This window comes from Dryobates pubescens, chromosome 1 (assembly GCF_014839835.1).
Source record: "Dryobates pubescens isolate bDryPub1 chromosome 1, bDryPub1.pri, whole genome shotgun sequence".
Classification (NCBI taxonomy): Eukaryota; Metazoa; Chordata; class Aves; order Piciformes; family Picidae; genus Dryobates; species Dryobates pubescens.
The window spans coordinates 42,789,003-42,812,082 of record NC_071612.1 but is presented as its reverse complement, the minus strand read 5'-3'; the positions used below and the strand labels follow the sequence as shown (position 1 = coordinate 42,812,082).

At 45.2% G+C, this 23,080-nt stretch overlaps 1 protein-coding gene across 3 annotated transcripts in view; it reads left to right on the top strand.

Moving 5' to 3' along the window:
• SLC20A2 (solute carrier family 20 member 2) overlaps nt 1–23,080 on the top strand; it is a 63,396-nt gene that overhangs the window by 33,645 nt on the left and 6,671 nt on the right. For all 3 annotated transcript variants that reach the window (XM_054164619.1, XM_054164623.1, XM_054164613.1), the window contains exons 5-9: nt 1,549–1,645; nt 3,873–3,989; nt 4,668–4,871; nt 7,347–7,935; nt 22,202–22,387. In XM_054164619.1, the coding sequence (XP_054020594.1) occupies nt 1,549–1,645; nt 3,873–3,989; nt 4,668–4,871; nt 7,347–7,935; nt 22,202–22,387 (1,193 nt within the window). The remainder of the gene's footprint in view (nt 1–1,548; nt 1,646–3,872; nt 3,990–4,667; nt 4,872–7,346; nt 7,936–22,201; nt 22,388–23,080) is intronic.

The window sequence follows — 23,080 nt, the reverse complement described above, 5'->3', positions numbered from 1 at the left end:
AAAAGTGGATGTTCTGAGGTGACATCAGTCTACCTGTCTCCATTGTGGAAGATGATTTGCCTGGCACTCCAACATAAGCTGGGAACCAGAATGCTTTTATCTGCTCTTTCCATTTCGCTCACACCATCCAGCTTGCTGAAATGGGGGAGTGCAGCAGCGCATGACAATGACTTAAAATAAGGGACGCTATACTAGCAGTTATACAGGCAACTTAAATAGATGAGGCATTGATTCTCTTGCTATAAATAGCACCACCTGTAGCCTCAGCTTCATCAGTCTTTATTTCTGGTGTAAATAGATGTCAGCAATAAAATCAGGTGATAAATATGATCGGCTTTGAATTGAAAATGACTCAAGTTGCATAAAGGATGAGGAAAAGTTCCTCTGTTGTGTTCAAAACCTACCAACTTTAGAAATTAGTCATCAAAATCACATGAACTCTGGTATAAAAGCCACATATTTAATCACTCAGAAGGCAGAAAAACTTCAAGATGAGGAAACAGTTTTCTGACTGCTGCCTGTGCCATTCACAATGTAGTGAGATCTGTAGGGCTTCTGGCAGAAGCAGGTGGTGGCTTGCATTGTGTGCGTGTATGAAGAAAAACCAGCTTTTTAGCTTGCAAGCCCATGGCCTGATGTAGGGGTTTTATGACCTTGTTTGGGGGTTGTCTAAATAGCAGCTGGCCCTGCGGATATAGCCTGGTGCTTTGAGACCAGGGCACAGCGCAGGGTGGCCGCAGCCTGCTCTTGGCTCCCTTTTCGCAGCCCATGGTAGAAAGAAACAAACCCACATTCGCCAGCCCTTAACTTTGCCAGGCTCTTTGCAAACACGTGGAGCCCCCTCAAAAGGCCAAGGCAGTCTCCTCACAAAGGCTCTTTGCCTGGCTTGTGCAGCACATTTCCGCCGCACCGTCAGCTGAGTCTTGCCTTCTGAGCGTGGAGGGCACGAGCCCGTGGCGGGCAGCAGGCGCAGCAGCAAGCTCACTTTATTTATCTCACCTGCTTCATGTGGCCGGGCACTCAACGTTTCAGAGCTCTCTGCTAGCTGGGGGAAAGTGCCAGCGTGTTTCAGTTGAAGTGGAGAGGTTAGGAAGGAGTTTGTGTTACGCATATGTCACACTGACTGTTGTTAGCCCACTCCCAAAAGGTATCAAAGCTCTGTCCTGTTTGTCACCTTTCAGTCATGCCAAGTGAAGGGGACACTACTCATCTTTGAGACAAGAGCAGTGAGGAAACACTCACAGAAAGAAACTTGGTCACCCATCTCCCCAGGAGGTCTGCTGCTGACCTGAAAGTACAACCTGCCTTCCTGGTTCCCTTTAACAGTGTCAGGCTCCCCCAGAATGCTTGGTGCTTGCCAGGACCTGCATTGTGGCTTTGGATGCAGCCAGAGAGGTCACCATCCTTTCCTTACCATCCACCCGAAAGCTCCACCTGCGTGGCACTGACCTGGGGAGCATGTGCTTTCCTCATGGCAGCTCACACTGATGACAATCCTATGGAAAATCCACCTAATATTTCACTTTTTTCCCCTCAATTTCAATGCAGGAAGACCCTGTGCCCAATGGCCTCCGTGCACTTCCAGTGTTCTATGCTGCTACCATTGCTATTAACGTGTTTTCCATCATGTACACGGGGGCACCAGGTGAGTGAGCCATCTGCAGAGGCATGGGAGGGACTGGAATGATGCTCTGCCAGTGCTGACATCACACTGCTATCTCCTAGCTTAGGAGTTAAGGATGGCCTGCCAGTAGCTGAAAGAGGGCTACAGGAAAACTCAGGAAGGTTTGTTTACAAGAGCTTGTAGTGACAGGACAAGGAGCAATGGTTTTAGACTCGAGAAGGGTAGATTTAGGTTGGATGTTAGGAAGAGCACTATGAGGGTGGTGGAACACTGAAACAACTTGTCCAGGCATATGGTGGAGGTGCCATCCCTGCAGACGTTCAAGGGCAGGGTAGATGGGGCTCTGAGTAACCTGATCTAGTTGGGGATGTCCCAGGGGGGTTGGACTAGATGCCTTCTAAAGGTCTTTTCCAACTCAAAGCATTCTATGATTCTGAGAGTAAATTATACATCTCCCCACCTGCTTCTATTTGTGCATCTGTTTTTATGACTCCTGCCTGACCCCTTTGGTTAGTGGGGAAGAGCACAGCTACCAAAAAAAAAAACTTTTCAGAGGAAGGGGCAATATTGAGCTGCCAACTTTGGCTTTGTAAACCTGAGTGTGTGTTGAGGTCTCAAAGCTAATCCAGATATGTGCATCAAGAGGGCATGTTCAGAGCAGGTGGTAAGACCAGGTAGGCTGTTTGCACTCAGCCTGACTCAATAGTTCTGTTGAAATCAGCAGAGTCACTGTTCTGGCAGATCTGGCAGGGAGCCTATTAATTAAATTTACTTATTTCCCATCAATGCTCAGAAGCCCTGAGGCTGTTCCTGCACTGAATGTGTTGTCTTCTTGGGTGCTGTGTCCTCACTGCAACTCAACTCAAGAGGGAAATGATGCATGTCATTTCCAGGACTTTATTTCCGTTTCTGTATATTTTATGTCATTTCTATGTTGCTTTTATTTGTATCTATGTTTGCATTTACTTATATTTGTGTCTCTTCATATATTTCTATTCACACATTTTTATATTTATATGTTTGCACTTCTATATTTATATTTAACTTGACTTAGAGTGCACTTAAACATGCACTTGCAGCAAAAGAGTTCAGAAAAGAGCTGTTCAGTGCTCTTGAGTACTTTGTTGAAAGACTCTGGTCGCTAAATGTTATCTCTAGGCTACATTGCTGCCCCAGAGCCATGAACAAACAGGCAATTGAGGAGAGACTCCTGAACATGCCCCTGAATGAAGAAAGCCTTTTTTTGAACAGAAATTTGCTTTCTCTAAAACCTGACACACTAGAAGTACTAGATAGGTGCAGTCAGTAGACTCCACATCATAGCATTACTGAAATTAATAAAAAGCTTGAGAAGTGCCCAGATTGAGGGTAACACAAATTCCTTTTTCTGAAGTCCAAATGGCTGTGTATCCAAGAAGTTTCACAGTAAATCAGCTGTATAACCAACATTTCCTCACTCGTTGTACCGTAGAAGTAGGTCAGGCACTCTGCAAAATAAATGAAATAAGAATCTTAATGTCCTTTCTGTTTCAGCTTAGCACTCTCTAAAGTGTGTGACTAAAAAGGTGAGAGGCTGTTTTTGATTCTCAGCAAATACATATTTACTCTCCCAGGCCTCTGCCCTGGTGGCATTTACTCACAAGGATGAATTAATCACCTAGGTTTCAAGCTAGATGAGCTAATACAGATTTGAAAGCTGAGAGACCAAGCTCTTTTCTTCATTAAGGGTCTGATCATTTGATTGAACAAACTCAAGGAACTCTCTTGGGGAGCTGCTTCCAGGAACACAAATTATTGACATGATTGTGCATTGCAGGACTGAGACCTCAGATCTCAAGTGCTACATTAAGCTTTTATCATAATCAAATAATGGCTTAGATTAAGCTGAGCATCAGGCTTTGTTGACCAGAGCAAAGATCAGGTAAATACTTCATGGCCACTGTGGTTTAACATGCATTAATGTATAAAATCACTGAAAACTTGGTTTAGCAGCCCTGATGTGGGAGTTTTACCCCTAACTTCTTTGGAAATAAGCTCACAGTGGGGTAACAGAGAAGTGGAAGTCAACCAGACCTTAAAATACTGCACTAACTATTCTAGATGTTAAAAGTGATTGCCTCATTCATGCTGGTTTTGAAGCTAACGTGAGCTCAGGCTTTTCTACAACAGACCACTCTGCCACTGCCTGAGATAATGAAGTGGTATTAATTTACAGTTTGCTGGGGTTTTCTTTTCTTTCTCTTCACAGTACTGGGACTGGTACTGCCCATGTGGGCAATTGCTCTAATCTCAATCGGCGTATCCTTAATATTCGCCATCTTAGTCTGGATTTTTGTGTGCCCATGGATGAAGAGGAAAATCGAAAGTAAGTGGTTGCTTCATGAAGTACAAGCGATGTAAAATCATGGAAAATGTATTTTTAGAGCTAGAAGTGCCCTTGAGAGGTCAGCTAGTTCAGTCCCCACCCACAGGCAGGATGTGCTTAAACTATTCCTCATGTGTTTGTATAACCTGCTCTTAAAAACCTGCAGTGGTAGAAATTCAAAACCTCGTTAGGCAATCCATTGCAGTGCTCACTTCTAGGGTCTAGCAGAAACAGAAACTAAATACTGAAACAGAACCCAATTTATATTTTATGAAGGAAATGTTAGAGAGGAAAAATCTGGCAGAATTTTTGTTTTTAAGTGACTTCTTTAACTTTACAGTGAGGCGGGCTGATCACTGCTTTTAGCCTTACAGTGTTTTGTGTATTTACTTTGCTACTCACACCAAATAAAAGCCAGGGACAAGTTCCAGATTTCATTAATAAATGAGCAGCTTGGGGTTTTACTGCAGTTACCTGCTGTGCCCCATTTTTTAGGAAGAAACAAAGATGCTCTAGAGTTGAATTTAGTAAAGGTAAGCGTTAGAAATAAAGAATGTGTATGTAAAAGAGCCAGGTTATTGTATCCATCTTGATCTATGCTGTTGATGCAAACAGTGGAAACACGAGCAGCGAGGCAGCTGAGTTGGGCGTAAAATTACAGTGCTGTTATTTCCTCAGGCCGGTTAAAGAAAGATGCTGCACTGTCAAGGATATCAGATGAGAGTCTTGATAAAATTCAAGATGAAGAAACACCAGTCTTTAAAGAGCTTCCTGGTGCCAAAGCCTCTGACGAGAGCACGATTCCCCTGACTGGCTCAGGAACAGAAGCTGCTGGGGCACCAGATCCTGTTGCAAATGGAAACCATCCTCGTGTACCCTATGGTAAGAAGCTGTCACAATATGGAGGGTTTGTCTTCTGCCTGTTCTGACAAGGTTTCTGAACTGCAAGTAGGGCTCTGCTGTAAATGGTGAATTTGGGATTTCCAGCCCTAATTCCCTGGCTGGGAAAGATGCTCATTTACATGTGATGTGTTCTAGAGGGGACTTAAACCTAATTACATTTTCTTTTGACTGTATTTCAGTTTTAGAGTCAGCTGAAAAGGAAAAGCACTTTCCTTTTTGTGTCACTTTGCTACCTTTAGTGTTGTTTCCATCCTTTTACGCAGTGGAAAAATACAGGGAGCACAAATTGCTGATGCCTGAAGGTTAAATTCAGCATATAAAGGTGATTAGCATGCTGCCACAGGAGATGAAAAGATTTGGGCTTCAGTTGACAAACGTATGACCCTTTGGAGCGTGGCCACTAGAAAACTCTCACCCATTGTTTTCTGACCATAGGTTGAGAAGAAGTAGGCTTGTGTATATAAAGGTCTTTTTGTTCTCCCATGTGGTGGGGTTGCACCTCCCCACACTTAGGGATCTGCTGACATTGATATTGCTTTGCTGATATCTACACAGCCCTGTAATTACATTAATAAATGTCTAATATATTCAACTGATTCTCACAAAATCAAATAAGTCATGATGTGAAGCCCTTTGAGTGGGTGCTTCCAGATCAAAAATAGCTAAACCCAGTTCTGAACACTGAAAAGTGGAAATCCAGGAAGTCAGGGAATGAAAGACAGAAGTTTCTTCAGAAATATTGCTTTAGTGGTGACATGTGTAATGTTAAACGTACACTGTGGGAACTGGAGAATCACAGAACGGTTTGGGTTAGAAGGGACCTTAATGATCATCTAGTTCCAACCCTCCTGTCCTGGGCAAGGACACCTTCCACTAGACCAGGTTGCTCAAGGCCTTGTCCAGCCTGGCATTGAACACCTCCATGGAGTGGCATCCACAGCCTCCCTGGGCAGCCTGTTCCAGTGTCCCCCTACCCTCACTATAAAGAATTTCTTCTTAATCTCCAGTCTAAATCTGCCTTCTTCCAGCTCAAATCTATTGCCCCTTGTCCTATCACTACAAGCTCTTGTAAATGGTCCCTTCCTGGCTTTCTAGTAGACCCCCTTCAGGTACTGGAAAGTCATTTTTAGGTCTCCCTGGAGCCTTCTCCAGGCCGCACAGCCCCATCTGTGTTAGCCTGTCCCCATAGGTGAGCTGCTGCATCCCTCTGATAATCTTCATGGCCTCCTCTGGACCTGCTTCAACAGTTCAGTGTCCTTCTTATTCTGGAGGCACCAGAATTGGACACAGTACTCCAGGTGAGGTCTCAGCAAAGCAGAACAGAGGGGCAGAATCCCCTCCCTGTCCTGCCTCTCTCACTGCTTTGGATGCAGCCCATCACACAGCTGCCTTCTGTGCTGCCAGTGACCATCGCTGGCTCATGGTGAGTTTGTCATCAGCTGACACCCCCAAGTGCTTCTCCTCCAGACTTTCTTGAGCCACCCCTTGCCCAGCCTATATCGTGCTTGAGATTGCCCATGTCCGTAGGAAAAATATATCAAAACGTTGGACTGGCTGAGGAAATATTTCCACAGAACATGAACCTTTTTCCTTTCTTTAAAAAAAAAATTATTATTATTTTATTTAAACATAAGTGCTTGTGAAAGGAGACCTCATCTTCAGCATGACATTACAATAAACAACATTTCCAGAAATCCTTAGTATGCCTATTTGATAGAGACAGTATCTTAGCAAAAACAGAGCTTATTTTAAGGCATTCATCAGAAATTGTTTTTTCAAGAGTCCTCAGGATGTAACCTGCAAGTATCACCTTTGAATAGCTGATCCCTACTGACTTGCTGCAGGTCATGCAGCTTGGCTCAGGGAGATCCAACCCTAGAATAAAGTTGTTCTTGCACAGAAGGTGAAGGAGTTACTTTTAATTGAAACTTGCCTTATTCACTGCATATATTGCAATCAGATCTTCTTTTTGAAGAATTGATCTCTTTGAGTGGCTGAGGGAACTGGGGTTGTTCAGTCCGGAGAAAAGGAGGTTGGAGTGAGGTGGGTGTTGGTTCCTTCTACCTAGTAACAAGTGATAAAAGGAGAGGAAATGGCCTCAAGTTGCACCAAGGGAGGTTTAGATTGAATATAAGAAGCAACTCGTTGACTGAAAGGGTTCGCAAAGACTGGAACAGGCTCCCCAGGGAGGTGGTTGAATCCCTGTCCCTGGAGGTGTTTAACAGAGATAGAGATGTGGTGCTGAGGGCTGTGGTTTAGCACCAGCCTTGGCAGAGTTAGGTAACGGTTGGACTTGATGATCTTAAAGGTCCTTTCCAACCAAAATGATTCTATGATTCTTTGTCTTGCACTCTCAGATTGCTGCCACTTTACTGTCCCATGAAGTGGGAGAGACAGGGCTTCTGTATTAGAATTCACAGAACTAAAAGCCCCTCTGAATGTCCACCTTTGCAGGAAGGGCATTCTCGATGACGCACACCTCGGTGAAGTCTCCTGTGTCCAACGGCACCTTCAGCTTCGACGGCCAGATAAGGAGCGACGGCCACGTTTATCACACTGTGCACAAGGACTCAGGTTTATACAAAGACTTGCTCCACAAAATACACCTGGAGAGGGCCACTGATGAGAGGCCCTCTCAGGAAAACAACTACAAACTGTTACGGCGTAACAACAGCTATACTTGCTACACGGCTGCTATTTGTGGCATGCCTGTGCATTCCTCCTTTAAGGCAGCAGAGCCATCAACTCCAGAGGACAGTGAGAAGTTGGTGGGGGACACTGTTTCTTACTCCAAGAAGAGAGTTCGCTATGACAGCTACTCCAGCTATTGCAATGCAGTGGCTGAGGCAGAGATCGAGGCAGAGGAAGGAGGGGTGGAAATGAAGCTGGCCTCTGAACTCGCCGAGCCTAATCGACCCCCACCCGATCCTGTGGAAGAGGATAAGGAAGAGAAAGACACGTCTCAGGTCCATCTGCTTTTCCACTTCCTGCAAATCTTAACAGCCTGCTTTGGATCTTTTGCCCATGGAGGTAATGATGTCAGGTAAGAGCACAAGATGTCATCGGCCAGCAGTTTTATAGCTGAACTGCTTGGAGCGAGGTTTGCCTGCGTATTCATTTCTGCAGGCAGATGATCATCAGGACTGTGTTTTGCAAACCTTGTGGCACTGATGTACCTGGTGCCTACCAGGAGTCGAGCTGCTCAGTCTGTGGTTTATTTTCTTCTCAATGGTAATGTCTTTTTTTTGTTCACTGGTAAAGAATTGTGCAGTAATTAGCTCAATGCAGGTTTAGTTTTGGCAAGCTTTGAGGCACTGAGATTCCCCTTTGGCATGGCACTCAGAGAGCATTCCCAGCCTTACAGATTTCATAGCCCATTTTAGCTGCAGGATTGGAGACCATCAGCAGATGAGAGGTCTTGTCGTAAGACATGTTGTGTAAAGAGGTGTATGAAGGATGTCTTTGTTTTGATTGCTTTAGCTCTTAGAGATAACCCTTTGCTGAACCTTTTGCTTGGAGGTTTCCAGGAGTAAAGGACCATGTGAGGTGGTGTGTCACTAAATAAGTCACAAAACCTAACAAGCCTTAACATCCAAATACTGCTGAAGGCCATAAACTGCATATACAGTTTCTCCATCTGCCCCTGTTCTCTTACCAGAATAGAGGGAGCCACCCCATTCAAAGAGGGGACATGGGCTCATCTCCTAGCACTCATTTAAGTAGTTCCCATCTCCCAGCATGGTTCTGGTATGCAGTACTCCCTGGCAGGAGTTTTGTCCACAGCTGCTTTCGCTGTTGAGTTGCATCTTGAATTTGGAAGAAGCCAGTGAGTTCATCCTTCAGTCATTTGGCTTAAGTGTGTCTGTTCTTACATCCCATGGCACTAACATCATTTTCCAGGAATAAGGAAAAGGATCATCCTCCAGGAGTCTTTCTCTCCTGTTTGTATTGACTCAGACAGCTGACAAAATCTGAGAGTTGGTCTCAGACATGTTTATCTGCACCTCTTTGCCCTCTGTCATCTGCTCAGACCCCCACAAAATAGTGCCTCTTTGCTGACTTGTTTGCCACCCTCTTTCTCTTCAAAGGCTCAGCTTTGTTATTCCACAAAGTGAAAGGCTTTTGACCGAAGGACATAAGATAGAGGCTCAGGATGGAGCATTTTATACCTTCCTTGACTCCACTCACATTGCTTATCTGTTTATGACACTCCTCCATCTTCAGGCCCTAATTCATTGGTACATGGCTGAAGGATGGTTTGGGAGTTCTCAGGTGCTGTGTCTCTGGGAACACTGCATATTTTTCCTACAGGATTTGGCTGGAGTGCTTCTTCCCCATGCCTGTAGCGATCCATTTGGTACTCGGGAGGCACTTTTTCTTGTATAGGGTCCCCTGAGAAGTCCACATAGAAGCTGCTTGTCAAATCAGTGGTCCTTACTTGGGTATAGCTGAGTCTGTACTGAGTCCCCTTCCCACTGAAGTCCTCTTCATGTCAGCTGTGCCCTGCTGGTGTTGGTTTGCACCAGGGCTTTGCAACATTCATGACTTTCCTACTCCTCCTTGGGCATCTGGGCCAACGCTGTCCCACTCAGCAAGGAGAGCACTTATTGCTCCTCACTCTTGTCAGCCACCTAACTTCCAGCCCATGTATCTCTGGTGTGCATTAATAAGAGTGTGGCCAGTAGGTCAAGAGAGGTTCTCCTCCTCCTCTACTCTACCCTGATGAAGCCTCATCTGGAATATTGTTTTCAGTTCTGGGCTCTCTGCTTCAAGAGAAACAGGGAACTACTGGAGAGAGTCCAAGAGAGGGCTGCAAAGATGCTCTCCCTAGGAAATACCACTGCAGAGACATCACAGCCTTCCCCAGCAGGTGCCCCTGCTCCTTTATTCCCTGTAGGTGATGTCTGTGCATCCTCCTCAAGAATTCAAGTGTTTATGCAAGCATTGCTGGACTTTTATATCAGAGGCAAAGGTAGAAGAGTTTGCTAGAAGTGAGCTGTAAGGATGCAGTCTGTTCAGGGATCAGATTTGGTGTTGGTAGGAGCAGGACAGGATGACGACAAGGTTTAGACTCTGTGTAACACGTTTTGTTGCATTACAGCCCAATTCCCCTTGTTGCCTTGGCAATATCCTGTCCTGGAAATTTGTATTTTTTAGTGTTTTGCAGAGCTCTGATTTTGTCATTGATACAACCAAATGAGCCAGAAAGAATGTGTTTTTATGAAATGCTGTTTATTCCAAGAGCTCTTCTGAAGCTGAATTCATGTAATTGCAAAACTAAATAACAAGTTAGCTTCATTTGGTCAAAGCTGGTGCAGAGGCAAGAAGGTGGTCACGGGTGTAGGATTGGATAGGAACCCATCCTTGCAATTGGACTGACTTCCAGCAAAGCAATAAAAATAAGAGGTGCCTTTGTATACCAAAAAAGGTTGAGTAGGTAGGAATGCAGGTACTTATCCTGTGGGTTGTGTAGAGAGACATTTTGCCAGTCTTCATCTAGCAGAGCAGAAGCCTTCTCACTGGGCTCTTGGCTCCTCTGCCTGTTGCATAAAGATCTGCAGAGCTCAAAAGAGAGCACGTTGTTTTAAAAATAATGCAGTGGGACCAACCCAGCAGCACAGCTTTCTGTCCATACTTCTCTGAGAAAGCAAGCTTTGGCAATCCATCTTCTGCTGAAGGTTGCTATCTTTTCATCTCCCTCTTCTGTTCACTTTCCTTCTGCTCATTTTAGTTGCTGCTGTCAAGCTGCTTCTGTATTTTTTTCCCCCTTCAGCCTTGAATCCTGTTGTTAAAACCCCACTTTTGGTTTTAAACCCCTCACTCAAATATTTAGGGCAGCACCTCCATTGTCTAAATCTATTTCTTTGGACTTCTACATTTTCCTTCATCCTGAAACTCACTCCTGTCCCATGTTTTCTATTTCTTTTTCCATGAGGTTGTTTGCTGGTATTTCTTGAAGGGAAAGGAGCAATTAAGAGCAGCCAAGAAAGATAAATGAAAAGCTAATGTAAAAATGAAAAAGTGCAGATAGGTAAAGTGCATGAAAAGGACCTCTAAAGCATAACCTTAGGGCTGAAAAAAAGAATTTTCTTTTCTTCTTTTTTTTCCTTCTGTGCTGGCACCTGCATAAGGCACTTGGTGATCTTGGAAGTCTTTTCCAACCAGAACAATTCTATAATTCTAGGAACAGGATAAGGAGTGCAGTAGGACAAACCAAGACCCATCAGCATCTTTGCTATTAGCTTTACATTTTAAAGGCATAGACTACTCATCACAGTATTACAGTATCACCAAGGTTGGAAGAGACCTCAAAGATCATCGAGTCCAACCTGTCTCCACAGACCTCATGACTAGACCATGGCACCAAGTGCCACGTCCAATCTCCCCTTGAACACTTCCAGGGACGGTGACTCCACCACCTCCCTGGGCAGCACATTCCAATGACGAATGACTCCGTGAAGAACTTTCTTCTCACCTCGAGCCTAAACTTCCCCTGGTGCAGCTTGAGACTGTGTCCCCTTGTTCTGGTGCTGGTTACTAGAGAAAAGAGACCACCCCCTTCCTGGCTACAACCACCCTTCATGTAGTTGTAGAGAGCAATGAGGTCACCCCTGAGCCTCCTCTTCTCCAGGCTAAACAATCCCAGCTCTCTCAGCCTCTCCTCACAGGGCTTGTGCTCATCTGAGAACTAAGATGGTGCTGAGTAGTGACCTGGGAGTGCTGGGTTTATGGTTGGACTTGATGATCTTAAAGGTCTTGATCTTCCAGCCAAGACACTTCAATGACTCTATGAAATGATTTACCTGTTCCAGAGCAGATTTAAGCATGAAGCACAGGCTATGGACTCTTCCAACCCTATTGATTCTATGATTCTATGACTGAACCATGATGCAGCTCAGAAACTTTGGGGAGCAGAAGGGCCCCATATAGTTTGTGGGAAACAAAAAAACATACGGAGATCTCTTTCATTTCACTGTCCAGGCTTTTCCCCTGGACTTGGTCAAGTTAAATCAGTGTTTTGCCTATCTGCAAAACTCACTCATAAATAAGGATAGCTAGAGCCCAGTTTCTTCCAAGGAGATACCTTTTCATAGGGGTACTAGCTATCTTGGCTGTAGGAGCAGATGTTTGTAGCAGGGCTCCTGTGTAAAAGGAAACAGGGAGTCATGGTAACTCCTTATTTGGGTGACTGTTTTGTTCAGACTGTCCCCTCCTGCCCCTCTGCCACAGAGCTTATATGCACTGTGTCAAGGATGCTGGAGCCCTTCCAGGGCTGGGACTAACTGAGCTGGGCCGGGAGCCTTGTGACACCATCATGCACATGGGCTGAATGAAATCTAAAGAATTTCAAATCCCAACTAAATGTGTTGGGACAGAACCACTGGAAAAAAAACAAAAAACAAACTGCTGTTGAACTTAATTAGCAAAGTCAAAGTGAACAGGTCCTACTGGCTCAGCACAAAAGGCGCACATCAGGTCACTGCAAGGGCGACAGGAGAATAAAAAGGGGCAGGATGGAAAAAAAGACCTGGGCTGGGAGTGTGACACAAGGAGAACTGCCAGCTTCCTAAATGCTTGTTCAGAGCCAGCTTTCCAAAGAGGCCTGGAGGCTGGGCTTTATTGGCTGGTGGGGATCAGATGCACCTATGGTTGAGTTGGGTTGAGCTTATTTTCTGTTAATGTAGGCTTGTTCAGCAGGAGTGGTCATGTTCTGGAGCCCAGCACTGCAGCTGCAGCAGCACACCTGTATAAATGCAGGTAGTGGGAGAGAAGCTGGAAGGGTTTCTGCTGTATTTCAAAGCCTGGAAGCTCCCATAAATGAGGGCAGGTGGGCAGGCTGGTTTGGAAATGGACAGAGGAGACTGCTAAGCCCATAGCTATCTCCTGTGCTCAGCACAATGGTGGCTGTGGCTGCTTTGCTACTGGGTTGGGAATGGGAAAGCTATAAGCATTGCTGCATCGGCCCCACAGCCTAGCCAACCACATGGGAAGATACTTTTCTTGGCTCAGCCAGCCTCTGGAGTTTGTTGTTTCTTGAATTCTTGCAATCAAAGTGGGATGGGATGACCAACAGGGGGATGATGTAGGTCAATGTGAAGCTTGCTGACTACCATCTGTCATTTATGCTTCTGAAAAAAGCCTGAGCCTTGTGCTCCTGTGCACCTGTCTGGGTCTGTGCTTAGTTTTCCCTTGTACAGATTCTTTCTCCTATAAAAGGGTAGCCTCTTCTGGCCCTTCCTACACCCCCCTCCATCCCAGGCCCTCAATCCTGCTGTCACAGGAGAAACCCCAGGGATGACAGAAGGAGCCGCGTGCTCTGGCTCATGTGAACAGGTGTCTACCCTGGACCCCAGCCACGGAGGAAGGTGGTTTATTATCCTGATGGTGACAGGACAGGGTGAGCACAAAACACACTGCCAAGGTGCAGGCAAGACCAGAGAAGAGCTGGTAAGCATGGTAGGGAGAGGAATCCTGCTGGCAGACTTTTCACAGTTGTGAGAGGGATCTCACTTCTGTTGGATTCCTGCTGCATAAATTGTTTGAGTGTGGCTGTTCTAATTAAATTTCATGTGGAGAACTTCAGGACTACCCTTGTGTAATCATACCTGGGTATGACAGGACAAAGAGGTCATTCATATCAGTGTCTGCAAGTAATGCCATGTAGATTCATGGCACAAGCCTGACAAAGGATGGCTCTCTTATTATTCTGAAGACAGGGTTGACAATTATTTCAGAGGTTTAATAACAATGTTTAGTACTTTTAAGGCATTTCTACACAAGCTCTCAGTAGTTTTAGGGCAACTGACCACCTACCAGGTAGGGAATTCATTGTTAAACAAAGCAGTGCAAGTGAAACCAGGAAATACCTTCTTGCCCAAAATACAGGGAGGGGAAACTTCTCCTTTTGTTGTCCCAAGTCTGGGTTTTCTTTACCTGGTGTGCAAAAACCACTTGGCACACAGAGTGAAGAGATTTGTTTTATTCCAGTTCTGCAGAGAAATGGCTGCTAGGTGGTAGCTCTACAGATCAGCACACTGTTAACTCCAACAGCAATGGTTTACATACAAACAACAAATTATATATATGACTGGTTATGTGATTTTTACATCACATCAATCATTGTACATGTGCTCATTCAGTTAAACCTAATTCTTACTTAGAAATTCTCTTCTGTTTGAGGTATTTTATAGTATTAATATCCCCACAGGTTATATAGGCAACACCTTTCATCTTTGTCCAAATCTGCCTCTGGTTTATTTAAAGAAGCCAGAATGAGGCATTGGCTACAAAAGTTGACAGAACTGTACTGTCCTTTGATACTGCTCCTAACTCCTGTGTCTTGTTTCTGATTATTTTAACCTTCCAGGTCATCCTGTCCTTTAGTCTTACAGGGCCTTCCATTCTTGCTATCTTGGTTTCAGACCAATTAATTGGAAGTTCATTCAGCCTTCCAACATCACTTTCACCTCCCTACAGACTTGACTAGAGCTTTAGGTCAGAGCACACAAACAGCAGTGGGACTCACCTTCTCCTCCCTTCCTAAAGGAAATGCAATGGTATTGAAGGAGAGAAGTGCCAGAATATTGCCAGTATCTCCCTACACACAGGGAGCTTAGTGGGATTCAGTCTTCTGGCTAAATAAGGAGTCTAAAGGAGCTGTAATAAGGCTGGATTACAAAGTGAGAATTTCTTATTTTCTCCCTGAGAGCTGCAGTCAAAATTACTTTGAATATTTGGGAAGCTCATCTGACTATTACAATTACTGAGAGCAGCCTGAAATTTGGCTTCTTCCCTTTTTCATAGCAGTCTGTCCTGAAAGTGCAGCTTGTGTCCCAGGTACATACAAACCTTCACTTGTGTCCTTAATTTTGCAGGCACTCATTGTGACTTGTGACATGCAGGCATGCCAGAGAAGAGCAATGAAACACAGGGCCTGCCACTGGGCTTGATGGGGAAAGGCTGATGCTGGTGGGAGTGAGGGAGGATGGACCCAGCCCTGCAGGGTTCCAGGGAGCTGGGGTTTCAGAGCCAGCATTTACAGTGCACAGTGATGAGCTGCAGGGAGAGCTATGTAGCCTTCCTGACTCATTCACACACCCAAAGCTTGCACTGCACAGCTCTGACACACTTTTATTGCACTAGGGTATATGCAATATTTCAGAACTGATTATTAGAACCAGGATAAAACTCTGTGGATAATCTGAGATCTGTGGAGATTAGGATGTTATTTCCACACACACACACACACCCCCCCCCGTTGGTACATACAGGGGTGTCTTTCTTGCACCCTTACTCAACTGGGTGATGCCTCCAGACATAAGTGCAGCATATTCAAAAATATCATCCCACTCATTTTCCCAGTGGAAAGTTGGTTTGGGAAATCCTGGTTTGGGAAATAGTCAAATGACTGGGGATTTTGTAATTCTATCTGTAATATTCAAAGTTCAATATAGATCTCTCAGAGAGCTGCTTGGCTCGTTGTTCAGTTTTAAGCAGTGATGATGTATTGTGGCAAGCTTCCTTCACTCCACTAGAAAAGGTGGCTAAAACACAATCTGCTTTTTCAGGTAGCAGAGAATCAAAGCATGGTCTCACCAAGTTGCCTGTAGATGGTAGATTACAACACAACGTTTATACAGTGTAGCATTCACAGATTGGATTGGGAGGAACCCTCAAAGGTTATCTTGTCCAACACCCCTGCAGTCAGCAGGGACATCTCCAACTCGAGCCCAGGTCCACATCAAGTCTCAACTTGAATGTTTTCAGGGATAGAGCCTCAATCACATCCTTGGGCAACCTGTTCCAGTATTTCACCACTCTCATTGTGAAGAACTTCCTCCTAACGTCCAATGTAATCCTCCCCTGCTCCAGTTTCAAAGCATTGCCCCTTGTCCTATCACTACATGCCCTTCTAAACAGTCCTTCCCCAGCCTACCTGAAGGCCCCCTTCACTACTGGAAGGCTGCTCTAAGGTCCCCCTGCAGTCTTCTCTTCTCCAGGCTGAACAACCCCAATTCTTTCAGCCTGTCTTTGTAGAAGAAGTGCTTCAGCCCTCTGATCATCTTTGTGGCCTTCTGCTGGACCCACTCCAGCAGGTCCATGCCTCTCTTAATGTTGAGGGTCCCAGAGCTGGACACAGTATTCTAGGTGAGGCCTCACCAGAGCAGCAAACTCACCTCTCTCCACCTGCTGGCCACTCATTCAAATCTAATTGACTTTTTTTTTTCTCAGCAGCTCCCTTTTTTCCCCAAATCAGAAGCAGCAAGGTAATAGCAGTGCTGCTGATTGCTAAAATATTATGACAAGTTTAATGGGATTTGGTGACAGAGCATTGAGCTGATGGAATCCTTCTATTACTGAAAAAAACACTCTTACTAAATAAAAGTTCCTCCAGAGAAGAGCCTGGACTTTTGACCTAAAGGCACCTGAAAAAATCTCAGCTTGTGTGCACGTGTGTGCATGGGAAAGGCTAAGTTCTAAGCCTGTCTCGTGATAGCTGAATGTGTTGGGGGGCGTTGTTGGTAATTTTATCGGTCTCACAGGGGAGAGGAGAAGCCAGCTCTATTTATAGCTCAGATTCACTGTCAAATCCTATCTTTCACAACAGCTTTATAAATGGTGTGGGACAGATTCTCCACTGGCAGAAGTGAGCAGAAAAAGACAAGCTGTGCCAACTGGCGTCAGTTGAGGCAGCCAGCGAATCCACGGCGTGGGGCAGGCAGCCCTGCAGGAACATTCAGCAGCGCCCAGCCAAGCCACTGCCGAGTGGCTGCTGGCACAGGCACTGCTGGAGATGTCCTTCAGTCCTCCATCCTGCCTCTGGTCAAGGCAAACAGCCCCTAGCCAACACCCCTCTGCAAAGGGCTGTGTCTTGCCAGTAACCAGGGCTGGTGGTGCCCAACAGAGGTGGTAAGAAAGACTGGACGTGGAAAAGAGACTTCATGACCAGCAGAATCAGGAGTGAGGCTTCTGCTGCTCTGCCCTGGTGAGACCACACCTGGAATACTGTGTCCGGTTACAGGCTCTCCAGTTCAAAAGGGACAGGGATCTGTGGAGAGAGTCTAATAGGGAGCTATGTGGATGATCAAGGGACTTGAACATCTCTGCCAGGAAGAAATACAAAGACCTGGGGCTGTTTAGTCTGGAGAAGAGAAGGCTGAGAGAGGATCTTACTAATGTCCGTAAATATCTCAGGGGTAGATGTCAAGAGGAAGGCTCTTTTCATTGGTACTCAGTAATAGGACAAGGAATAATGGATACAACCTAGAGCACAGGAGGTGCCACCTCATTGTGAGGAGAAACTTCTTTGCTGTGAGGATGATGGAGCAAAGGAATAGGCTGTCTAGAGAGGTTGTGGAGTCTCCTTCTCTGAAGGCATTCAAAACCTGCCTAGATGTGTTCCTGTGTGGCCTGCCCTAGGTGATCCTGCTTTGGCAGGTGGGGCTGGACTAGATGATCTCTAGAGGTCCCTTCCAACCTGTAACATTCTGTGATCTATGCCACAATATTTTATAAATTCATCCTAAAATTAACTCACAGCAGCCATCCTCTTCTGCTGGGTGGAAAAATGCAGATCAGGTGTCCAAAACCCAAGAAATACTGTGACAGGAGTAGTTTACCTTGACTTTTAAACCCTACAGCTAAATCATGGAGCTGCTGAGGTTGGAAGAGACTTGAGATCATCAACTCCAGCCACTCACCTAGAGTTCACAATCCCACCACTACTACTAAGGTGCTACCACTAGACCATGTCCCTAAGCACCACATCAATGTATCTTTTAAATACCTCCAGAGGTGGTGACTCCATCACCTCCCTGGGCAGCCTGATAACCTGCTTAATAACCCTTTCTGTGAAGAATTTTTTTCTTAATATGGAACCTAATGTCAGTTTTACAGATGGGTGTGGATAGGGGTTCAGAGCCCCTGGGTGACCATCTCAGGCTTTTGTCATCTCTCTCTAAACCACCCCAAATAAGACTTGGAGCTCCAAGAAGAGTTAGTTAATGCAAGTAAAAGGGCTGCATGAGAGAGTAAGAGAAAAATCACTTCTTGAAGATAGACTTGTGAAATGAGTGGTGGCCAAAGGCATGGAAGATTTGAGGGCTGCCTTCCTGCAAGTCATGTCTTGAGTCAAATGCGATAAAAGTGGTGGGAAATATTGTGGAAGCCACATCCCTGTCTAGCCAGTGTCTCTGTGGTTCATTTGCTTAGTCACTCAGCCTCTCACTTGGGAGACATCCATTAACCACAGAAGCAAATCTCAAAGCAAAGTCTCTTATCTAAGAACACTTTTTTACCCCCTTTTTCCCCCCTCCCCGTGTTGTTTCTCTCTCACTGTCATGTTTGGACTGGTTGTCTTCTGCCAATGAACTCTTCCCAGTCCCAAGGATTGATTGTACATGCTCATGGTAACATCTTGAAGTTGATGTATGCAGTACCAAGATCCTTGTCTTTGCAGCTTATGAGTCAGATGCATTTCCTTGTGAGCTTTTGCCAGTTTGGAACAGGCCCAATGGCTTCTTCTAGAGCTGTTCTCCATTGGCATAGGAAGCATTGATACCACAGGCCCCTGAGGATGGACCTACTGAACAAATCCAGAAGCCAAAGGAACCCTCTTAAGATCTGTGATGGTGGTAGACTGGAGCCACGGGCTGCACACCACTGCCAGTTTGGTGGCTGCTGGTAGCCACTTGCAGACATTCAGGCTGGGAGATATCCTCAGGACCTGAATATTTAAGTCACTTTGAACATGATTTACTGGGAGAACAGAAATGTCTCTCTGGTATAGAAAACCAGTGGTGCAGCTACCCACAGATGAAAATGAAGTTAATTACCTTTTTTGCCTTTCCAAGCATATATGGATCCAGTGCTCCTCTGCTTCTTTTTCCTACAGGGAAGGTATCAGAAGTACTGCCTCTAGGGGCATCACTGTCACCTCTTTTGATCTGTTGAGCAGCATCAGCCACTTGGATCCTTCAAGGCTAAGCATAAGTTGGCAAAGTTTTGCCTTGTCCGCTGTTGCCACAAATAAGAAAATAACCTTTTCTTTGAGGATTAAGCTGAGCTGATTCACAGAGGTGTAGCATTTGCAAATAATTAAAACTGGCTTTTGCTACAAAAGAGCATAGTTTGCTGCTGTAGTTTCTGAAGCCTTCTCTGTCTTCCCATTTACCTTAGGACTGGCAAATATCCATCCATAATCTCTTCAGAACAGTCAGGAATCAGTGCCTGGACTCACAGAATGTTAGGGGTTGGAAGGGATCTCAAAAGATCATCCAGTTCAAACCCCCTGCCAGGGCAGGATCACCTAGAGTAGGTCACACAGGAACACATCCAGGTAGATTTTGAATGTCTCCAGAGAAAGAGACTCCACAACCTCTCTGGACAGCCTGCTGCAGTGCTCTTGTCACCCTTTTAGTGAAAATGTTCTTCCTTATGGTCATGTGGAACCTTCTATACTCCTGCTTGCACAGATTGCCCCTTGTCCTATGATTGAACATCACTGAGCAGAACCTGGCTGCATCCTCCTGATGCTGCTCTTCACATCTTTATAAACATGAATGGAGTCACCTCTCAGGCTTCTCCAAGCTAGACACCCAGCTCCCTCAGCCTTTCCACAGAAGGGAGATGTTCCACTTGCTCCAAAACCTCCCATGCCATACAGCTCTGTAAGAACGGATGATCAGTTCTCCTTGTGTTCGCTTGATCAGTGGATTACTTGCCTTTATACATCCTTCTCTAGGCTTCTTATGAGGAGAGGCTGAGAGACCTGAGGATCATTAGCCTGGAGAAGAGCAGACTGAGAGGGGATCTTATCAATGCTGATCAATAGCTAAGGGCAGAGATCAAGAAGATGGGACTGGGCTCTTTTCAGTGGTGGCCAGTGACAGGACAAGGGGCAATGGGCACAAACTAGAACACAGGAGATTTCACTTAAACATAAGGAAGAACTTTACTTTGAGGGTGCTGGAGCACTGCACCAGGCTGGCCAGAGAGGTAGATTCTCCTTCTCTGGAGAGATTCCAAACCTGCCTGGATGTGTTCCTGTGCAGCCTGATCTAGGTGACCCTGCTTTAGCAGGCAGTCTGGACTAGATGATCTCCAGAGGTCTTTTCCAAGCTCTACCAGTCTGTGATTCTGTGACTTACCTTTGTGTTTTCCATGCATGATAAAGCATTTAACCGTGCAAGTAATTTAATCCACACCTGAAAACGCTGGCAAAGAGGTTGCAGGTCTACTTAAAAACACTAGAAATGCTTCAATCAAGAATCTCTTCTCCCTTGAGCGTAAAAGAACGCTTGTGTTTTGGCACTAAGGACTTCTCACATACCATGCTTTCACTCATGCTCAACAAATCCAGGTGCAGTATCAGACCAGAATTTTTGAAGTATTTTTTGCTCCTGGAAATCACTCTTTTATTTAAGGTGTGTTTAGTTCTTTGTTGTACTCCTCAGTGTCTTCAAACCCGCTAGATTTCATTACCCGTGTTAGCTCACTCATTTATTTCCAGCATCTTTCTCAAAAGCACAGAGCCACAGAATGTCAGGGGTTGGAAGTGACCTCTGAAGATCATCTAGTCCAACCCTGCAGCTAGTGCAGGGTCACCCAGAGGAATTCCCACAGGAACACATCCAGGTGGGTTTGGAATGCCTCCAGAGATGGAAACTCCACAATCTTTGTGGGCAGCCTGCTCCAGTGCTCCAGCACCCTCATGGCAAAGCTGTTTTTCCCTGTGTTTACATGAAACCTCCTGTGTTCCCGTTTGAGTCCATTTTCCTTTGTCTGGTCACTGGGCAGCACTGAGAGGAGTCTGGCTCCATCCTCCTGACACTCACCCTGTGGAAAATCCGTAAGAGTTATTAATGCCTTTTTATATCAATTAGCATTTTAAAGTACTTTTCCTTTGCCTCGCAGCTTGCATGCTGGTATGTGTCTTTAAAAGGGAAAATCTTTTTCTAGATACTTTGCTGCAGGACAACTTCTCAGAATTCAGAGCTTGATTTGTCTCAAGGACCAGGACAAAGAAAGAGGGTCTTCTGTTGCTTAGATGTGCAGAGCTTTGGAATGCTGAGGACCTTCATCTCTTGGTGGTTAGCACTCGGTCCCTAGCACCTCATATCTTGTAAAGATGAGATTCAAGTAAATTATTAACTGTTGGTTACGGTGGCTTGGTTTGCATGACATTTGACGTTCAAACTGGCCCTTGTTCCATCTGTGTGCTTTGGAGCAAGACCAAGAACTAAATTTAGCTGGTCCTGGCTGCAGTGCTCGCTGTGACCCCACGCTCCTTATCGGTTTACAAAGGGGGAGCTTCCTGTTGGTTTTCAGAGGTTTTGAATGGTGTTGGACAGGTTTGCTCTGCTCTTCTGAATACTTAGACATAAGTGGATTGCTTCCTTGCGTCTTATGCTTTTTTTGGCTGTGAATAAATGGTGCTCAGCAGGGCTGGCAGATACTGGTTTTGGCAAGAGAGCTGCAAAGGACCAAGAAGGATCTTTATTAGTATCTAAGTCTCTAAAGTAACTGGATACCAGCTTTTGAGTTTTTCTTCTAACTCTTACATCTAGAAACTTGATGCTTTTTGAGAATACCCATAATCAGAATTCCAGGCTCTGGAGACTCCAGCCACCAGTATTGGGTGACCTGCACTGGGAGTGGGGACTTCAGTGTTGCTGACTCCCAGTGATTTTCTAGATAGCAACAACAGGGTAGCAAAAAGGGTTTCCGCCATCTCTGTGTCACCAAGGAGTCCTCTCTGATCCAGCCCAGATTCAGCTCTGCAACGTGTTTGAAAAGGACTAAGTCAACTTCCTGGCTGCATTCTGATCATATCTCCAAACATTACAGGTTGTCAGAGTAGATTATGTTTGTATCTTCTTGTCTGCTGTGGTAACTTTATCAATTTCTCTCTTTGCCAAAAAGAGCTAATCCAATACTTGAGTTGTAAAGTTGCCGAGCTCTTGAATCAGTAAATTTTGAGGTAAGTTCAGCAAGGTACTGAAAATCCTGGGATTTGTCCCAGGGTAGGCATAATGAGGTAATACCCACGCTGACATTTCAGGAAATGACTTGTAAAAGAGAGATTCCTTTCAGCGTTCGCTGTAGTTATCAGTGGTGAAGTGACAACTGGAAAACCCAACACTGCTGCAGCCCTTCCCAGTGAGAAGGGGTGTTGCCTTTGGGGTCAAGTCAGAGCAGCATTTCATACATGATGAAGGAAAAATCACACAGAAAATAAGAGCCTTTTTTTTTTTTAAGGTGGTTAGCTGCATTTCTGTAACTTGGGTGATGTTCTCCCGTTTCTCCAGCAATGCGATCGGTCCCCTCGTTGCGCTCTGGCTTATCTACGAGCAAGGCGGTGTAATGCAAGAAGCATCAACTCCTGTCTGGCTCCTGTTCTACGGAGGTGTTGGCATCTGTGTTGGTCTCTGGGTCTGGGGTAGAAGAGTCATCCAGACAATGGGTAAAGACCTCACTCCAATCACACCATCAAGGTAGGTGCACAGTTGTCATTAAGGGTTGTGTGAACTTTGTGCGTGAAGCAATCTGAGAAATCCCTGCTCCGGTACTTTGTTTGTAACGCAGTTCTCTGGATTTGCTGTGCTTTGATTTTAATGATAACCTGCCTTCGCTTCTCCCTCTTTCTAAAAAATGAAAGGAAAAAAGAGGAAAGGAGAGAAAGAAGGAAAGAAAGAGAAAGAAAGTGAGAAAGGATAACCCTGTAAACTAATACCGAATGCTTCTGAAGGCATAGAGGTCTCCGTGAACAGTCTTCTGCTGATGACCTAATTAACGTGGCAGAAAGCGCATTTGGAAACGGCAAGATTGCAGTGGCTTTCCTAGTGTGCTTCTGACTATTAAAGCCATATGTATTTATGACAGTAATTTTCATCCTTAATGCATACTCGACCTCTGCTGGTGCTTAACCAAATTACTAATTAGGCATGATTCACCGCAACATAGAGCAGTAAAAAGTCCCTGACGCAATGAGCCGTGCAGCCAGGTTGCTACAGATGACCGTGCCATTCCCATTGTTCAGCCCTTCCTTGTTCTTTTAACTTAATTCCTATGACAAAACTCAGTTGGAGATAAAACAGTCAAAAAGAAGAAACAGGTAAGATTTTGGCACGCTGCACGGTATCAGTCCCAGCTGATGCAAAGAGTGATTGTGAAGTGTTTTCTTATGC